The sequence below is a fragment of the Nematolebias whitei genome, chromosome 5 (assembly GCF_014905685.2).
Source record: "Nematolebias whitei isolate Nwh7 chromosome 5, NemWhi1, whole genome shotgun sequence".
NCBI classification, from domain to species: domain Eukaryota; kingdom Metazoa; phylum Chordata; class Actinopteri; order Cyprinodontiformes; family Rivulidae; genus Nematolebias; species Nematolebias whitei.
Window position 1 is genome coordinate 28,411,043 of NC_056502.1, and position 7,150 is coordinate 28,418,192.

The 7,150-nt window shown below is 37.9% G+C and overlaps 1 protein-coding gene across 1 annotated transcript in view; it reads right to left on the minus strand.

Annotated features, from left to right (window-relative positions):
* dnah5 (dynein, axonemal, heavy chain 5) overlaps positions 1 to 7,150 on the minus strand; it is a 191,066-nt gene that overhangs the window by 79,471 nt on the left and 104,445 nt on the right. The window contains exons 58-60 of the mRNA XM_037677265.1: positions 3,239 to 3,305; positions 2,430 to 2,633; positions 1,144 to 1,323 (exon numbers count right to left, since the gene is read on the minus strand). Coding sequence (XP_037533193.1) covers positions 1,144 to 1,323; positions 2,430 to 2,633; positions 3,239 to 3,305 — 451 coding nt within the window. The remainder of the gene's footprint in view (positions 1 to 1,143; positions 1,324 to 2,429; positions 2,634 to 3,238; positions 3,306 to 7,150) is intronic.

Sequence of the window (7,150 nt, forward strand, 5' to 3'; positions counted from 1 at the left end):
TATATATATATATATATATATATATATATATATATATATATATATATATATATATTCTTTCTGTGAAAAACCTTTTGGTGTCACTCTGGACAAATTAAAATGAAGGGAACTAAGATGATAATCAAGAAGGGTTAAACTTGCTATTTATGTATTTTATCTGGGAATCTCGACATGTTTTCTCCATCCTCTACTGGTGGCTGCTGCATCACAGTCAATCATGAATATATAAAATGGAAGGGTGGCTTTGAGGGACATCTACGTGGAAACACTGGATTAAAAGAACCTAAGCAAACAGCTGCTGGTTAAACAGATTGAAGATAACACAACCAGCACTCTCAGGGTGGAGCTGTGTGCTGCTGTGCTCATTATTTAGGGATTTTACTCTTTTTTGTTATTGTTGGAAGTTGTGTCTATGTGTAATTATGTTTGTGAAAAGCCTCAAAAACTTCTAAAAAAAACCTTTACCAAATAAGGGAAATGTGTTTCTTCTGCAAAATATGGAAAAATGATGTGAAAGTTATAACCCTCACATAAAAGTTTACAAATAATAATTCATATTTATTTTAAGTTACAGTATGAATTCGGATGATAATATGCAGCTATACAAAGTATTACATTATTTCAGTTTACAACAGGAACATATGCAGTCAAAGTGATGACCATGGCATGTTTTATGACCAAGATGTCTGCCTGCATTTTTACTCTTCTTTATTATGGTTAAAATTAAAAGACCCAGCAGGATTTGAAGGTTCATAATCCATGGATAAAAACATAATCCTTTAGTGCCTACGCTGTCAACAAACTGTTGCTTTTCAAATGTAAAAGTAAAAATAAATAAATAATTTTCATATCAGAGGTTTGTTTATCTGTTTGTGAATCCTGGAGCTTTTCTGTGCTGATAAACATCCACTCTCTGAGGGAGAGTCAGAGGTCAGGAAAATACTCAGGCTGTTAGCTTACAGAAGATGGTGTTTCTTAAAAACGCATTTAGCTTGCCCACCAATTATGCATGTTTATGTCAAGATTTCCCTTGGATTTTTCCTCTAACTTCATTAAAAAAAAACTCCTATTCTGTCTGTAAACAGATCTGTTTAGCTGCACCAAGGAACATCTGTTTGTTTCTTAATGCTTCCAAAATTGTACCTTCAAGGGCAAGACCTCCTTGTTGATGGAGAAGAACGAGGCCATTGCTTTGGTCCAGGATGCAAGGCCAGCCACGTTGCCACACACCCTCTTGGCTGTTTCAATGTTGTAGTCAGGCATTTCAAAATAAGGCTGCAGCAGCTCCACCGTTTCTTCATTAATGGTGTCTTTGGGGAATTGCTTAAAAGAAAAAGACAAGCAGAAAAAGCAAGAACTGTTTGAGTTGGGACTGATTTCTGTTTGCACACAAGGAACAAATATTAACCAACCATTTAACACTTATGAACATTAATTTAACATTTATAACATTACTTTTTCTTTAAATGTCTTTATTTTCTTATATTTTTCTTTTGTTGTAAAAACTCCTAACTACTTAAAAATATATATTTATTAATTACATTTTTTTGCCTAAGGACGTCGCCATTATTTTACTGGCATGATGCATTCTCGGGGGATGATGTACATCTGTTTTAGAGGAGCCCAAAACACATGGGGTCAAAGTTATAAAGTTATAACATGACAATAAAGTTATATTTTGTATTAATCCTTATGCATAACACACGAGTTGAAACAATCAAATCTGATCAATGTTTGATTTTTAAGTTCTGAAGCTACCGCAATTTATACATATATTAGCTTTAGAGCAAATAGCGTTAGCTCTGGAGCTAATAAACATGACATTAGCTCTGGAGCTAACGTCATATACGGTAAATTAGTTTTGGAGTTAACGCAATAGCCAAATTATTTCTACATTCTCCTCTCTGTCAATGCACTCTGGTTCAAATAAAAACGTGGATGTCCAAAATTTACTTTCAAGCTGAATAGAGCTTGCACCGGACCAATCCGTCTATCATTTATGCAGAATGCATTGCTAGTCGGAGATCCCTTTAAAGCTGGGCCAACACCTAGCCCAGTGGTAGAAGGTACTGCAGAGGAGGTTTGATGCCTAGCCCCTGCAGTGAGCTGGAGTCTCCACTGTACTCCACTACCGCCCTTGATTTTTATTGATATGAATAAATAATTTTAAAAGCAACAAACACAACAGAAAAGCACTGTGCAAATGTGTGCATGACTGAATAAGAAACACTGTAAAACACTTTGAAGAACATGGGTGAGAATAAAAAGTGCTATAAAAGTGTGCAGCAATACATTTTGTTTCCAAGTCCTGCATGGCAAATAACTAAATACAAAACTGCACCTGTTAAATACGTAATTTGTTTTACAGCTCAGGGAGCAGGTTTTTCCTGCAGCATCTGCATGAAGGTAATATTGGAAAGTGCACCTACCTGCAAGCTGCCAAGGAAGTTTCCAGCTGTCATCAGTTTGAGGGACTCCTGCCAAGAAGGAGTGATGCAGTTTTTCTCCAGATCGATCTTCACAGTATTGACGCGCCTCTGGAAGAGCAGGAGGACGCAGTCCATGATCCTCATGATGAGGTGTGGAGGATGACCAAGGGTCCGAACGGTGGCAATGTCTGATGGCTTTATAGTCTGAGCGAGCAAAAGCAAAAGGTAGAAAATGTTTGTGGTCAGAGGGGTTTTGGTGAAACAAGAGGGCAGAAAGCAGTGATTACCAAAAAAATGTATAGCTCTGAGAATGGAAGTAAAAACTGTAATATTCTAAAGGTGACTGAAGCCCTTTGTAAACAAGTGGTACACCAATGTCCCTGTCACTTAGGGCATTAAATGTAACGTCTATAGTGCAAAATATTCATGTGGGTAGGAGATCTGTGTAGAGAAAGAGATGTTTTTTGTTTTTTTTTCTTATCCAAGGCAATAGAGAGTGACGGATCCTGGAGTGTGGAGATAGTAATTTTATCCACCACCAGGAGGAGCCAGGGTTGGCCACCATTAGCTACAATTAATTGTCGGCCACTCCAGTCATTTGAGGAAACTATATTTTTTAAGCAATATAAAAACTAGAAAGTGTAGCTTCCTCAAATTATTTAGGTGGTTGGTTTGCATACATACAGAATGGTGGTGGCCATCTTGGATTTTGACTTGGCAACCCAGTTTTCTATAGTGACTTTATAACATATTTCCAATTCCCAGTCTTAGCGACGAGATGGGAGACAAAAAAGAGACACTAAACTTACCACATCACACACTTTGTGTTGTTTTTTTCCCAAACACAAAACAGTTGGAACAACTTCTCCTTTGTAACTAGCAGTATAACGACATAGAACATGATTTATTATTATTTTTTTTGCTCACAGATGATCATGTATGCACATTGGACTTACAAATAATGTTATCAGCCCAAGTATATATTTTTTAGAATTGTTCACAGATTTATTGTCTGTAGACACTGGGTTGTGATAACAATCTGAGCCAGTAATGGACTGAGCTGTATCTTTTTATAGGACAGCTTTTTTCTGAGTGTTTTGTGATTTAATCATTCAATGAAACCAAAGTAGCATTTTTTAAATTATTTTTATTCCATATGATGCTGTTTATGCTTTCTATATTATTGTTATCACGAGTTTCCTTGTACGCATAAGAAAACAAGAAATATGAAGGATTGAGCTGGAGAAAGGTTGTAATATGACAACAAATTGAAGGAAGACATCCCCTGTTACAAGCAGGTTACAGTGAAGATAACAAAGATATGGAGAGATAATGTAATAAAGAACGTGGTTATTTGTTTTTAATTAGCTCACATGATGGGGGGCATGTTCAGTAATAAAGACAATCCACCATTCTGCCCTTATAGAATATAAAAGTGAAGAAACTGTGCAGAAGGAATACAAAAAGGGGGCGAAGAAGAAGAGGACAAACAAACAAACAAACAAACAAAAAAGTTAAAAAAAAAAAAAACTAAATATGAATTCCAACCGGAAGGCCGATGTCAGCATGGGAGCACAGGGCTCAAGGGACTGATTAAACTGACAGAAAGTAGAAAAGGATGGGAAACGTCCCAGTGAGAGTTGTTTGGCTGCTTCATCAGTCTCCTCCCAGACAGCCTCATCATTTCTTCTTTTTGAACATTTCTGCTCCCTCATTTTTACTCTGAACAAGTATACATCTGCTAAAGATTTAACCCGAAGACTGCTTTATCATGTATGTCCAATTTCACTGGTTTAACTCCTCGTCCACCTCAGAACCTCCATGATGCTGTAAAACTATTCTAATTCAACTATACAAGCCTTTTACTTTTGGTTATTATTCATGGAAATTATGTCCATGATGCCCATATTATCATAATATTTGATGAAAGAGAATAATAATATAATAGTTCATTACAATACATGAAATAAAAATAGATAGTTTTATAGCTTGGTTGATTTATTTACAAACTATGCAGCTTTTCTCAGTGAAGTGTATTCTTCGGGGCTTTCATTGTCAGAGCCTCTTGATATAAAAAAACAATAAAATTCTGTTTGTTTTAAGAGTGTTAAGATATTTTTGCATAAATTAATTCATTAAATGATCAACTGTGAATATTAATTTTGTTACTGTTGTTTGTCTAGTGGCGGCACATGGCAACACAGTTTGTAGAGCTGCCGCCTCTCAGCGAGAAGGTTGCCGGATCAAATCCCTACCAGGGGCCATTCTGGGTGGAGTTTGCATGTTCTCTCCATGCATGCATGGGTTTTCTCCAGGTACCCTGGTTTCCCACAGACTAAAACATACATGTTAGGCTGATAAGTAACTCTAAAGTGTGTGTGCATGCTAAGTGTGGTCATTGTATGTTTCCATACAATGATGAAATTAATTCTCTGCATTTAACCCAACACACAGGAGATACACCCACGTGGAGTAGTGAGCAACTACAAGTGCTCGTGGAGCAATTAGGGATTAGATGTCTTGCTCAAGAACACCACAACATGTGGGCATGGCAGGGTTTGAACCTGCAACTTTCTGGTCCCAAGTTGGCTGTCGTACCTTTTCACAATCTCGGCCTTAAATTGTCCCTAGATGTGAGTGAGAGAGTGAATGGTTGTTTGTCTCATTTGTCTCTGTGTCCCTTTGATGGACCAGAGACCTATCCAGGGTGTCCCCCGCCTCTCGCACATTGACTGCTGCACTAGTGACCCTCGCGACACAGAAAGGAATAAGCGGGTAAAAGATAGTCGAAAGTGTTTGCCTGTATTATTGTCAATCCAGCAGTTTTTAATATTTAACTACTTTCAGCAACAAGAAAGTCCATAAATTTGAATTTTCAAACATAACCCTCATGGTTTGAATGTTAACTCATCAAAACATGGTTACAGCCATAAAACACCTAAAGCTTAACACTTAAAGGATGATTTTACAACTGTTATATTCAAAAAGGTTAGGTTAAGCTTATTATAGAAGCAACATTTCTGTTTCTGCTGTTTAAAGGTAAAAGGATGACCAGCAGCCTCCAACATCAACAGGCTCTCATCTGGTACAGGACTCTGTGTCCCTGAAATGAAATTGGCTGAAATATATTTCTACCATGCATCTTACTGTAATGTGTGATTATTTGATGCTCTGTTCTCTCACTGGAAGATCTACACAGTTTTCGTTGCATAGGAAAAGCGCACAACATCTTAAAAGACACGTCTCACCCTGGACATGATCTGTTTGAACTGTTACCATCAGGGAAAAGGTACAGATCAATCAAGACAAGAACAGATTTTAAAATAGTTTGTATCTATCAGCCGTTACTGAACTTAAAACACAAAGTCATCTTTAAGAGCAGATCACCCAGTGTTGTCTGTTTGGAAACATCCTCGTTCTGTGTGAAACGGACAAATAAAAACTGTAATGAGGGAGCTGGGAGATCATCTTCCAGCCAGGAGACCAGCTGTAATTACAATTTTTGCTCCAGGGTCTAAACCTCCTCACTAACTTCAGGCTCAGCAGGACAGCAAGACTGAAGGCACACCTTCCACAAACCTCCTCTCGGCAGCTTTTAGGGCACCCTGAGGCCAAGTAAAGGAAGCGGCGAAGAAAAATATTACCCTTGTGCAAGTTTATTCAAACAACTAATAATATTAAAGTGCTGCAGCACACCGGTTATATGTAGTTTTCAATAAATTCAATCTTTACTGGCACAAACAGGAAAGATATGGTGAGGAGATCTAACTTGATTAATAAAAACAGATTTATTTGGAAATGTCCAAATATTCTTTGCCTATAGAAACTTAAAGAAAACTGTTAAAGCTGCCAAATTAATGGGATTAATAACCCTAATGAAGTAAGCACCGTAAATTTTATGAAGCTGATTTCAACAGAAACATTTATTCCACACATTTCTTCCAGCAATGATGAAAAACAACTAAAATTAAAAATAAAATAAACTTGAGATTTTTTTGCAACTGGTCTCATAAGTGCATTTTAACACAATCCAGCCTGATTTGCTTTGTCAGAAACTCCAGAAGACTCAGGTAGAGGCCTCAACAATCACCTGGATCAAAGACTACCTGACAAACAGACCACAGTTTGTGAGACTGAAGGGTTGTGTGTCTAACCAGGTGGTCAGTAGCTTAGGAGCACCACAGGGCACTGTACTCTCACCATTCCTTTTCACTCTGTACACCTCAGATTTCCAGTACAAAACAGACTCCTGTCATCTGCAGAAATATTCAGATGACTCTGCAGTGGCCGGGTGTATCAGAGATGGACAAGAAGCTGAGTACAGGGAACGGGTGGACGGCTTTGTGGCATGGTGTGGAAACAATCATCTCATCTTGGATGTGAACAAAACAAAGGAGATGATTTTAGATTTCAGGAGAAACAAGAACAGGTTCAATACTATTTCCATCATGGGAGAAGAAGCGAAGGTGGTGGACAGGTATAAATGCCTTGGAGTTCACCTGGACAACAGACTGGACTGAAAATGCAACAGTGAAGCGTCTACAAGAAGGGACAGAACAGACTGTACTTCTTGAGGAAGCTGAAGTCCTTCAGTGTTTGCAGCAAGATGCTGCATATCTTCTATAAGTCTGTTGTAGAGAGCGACATCTGTTCTGCCATCATCTGCTGGGGGGGCAGCACCAGAGCAAGTGACTTCCAAAAAGATCAACAAGCTCATAAAG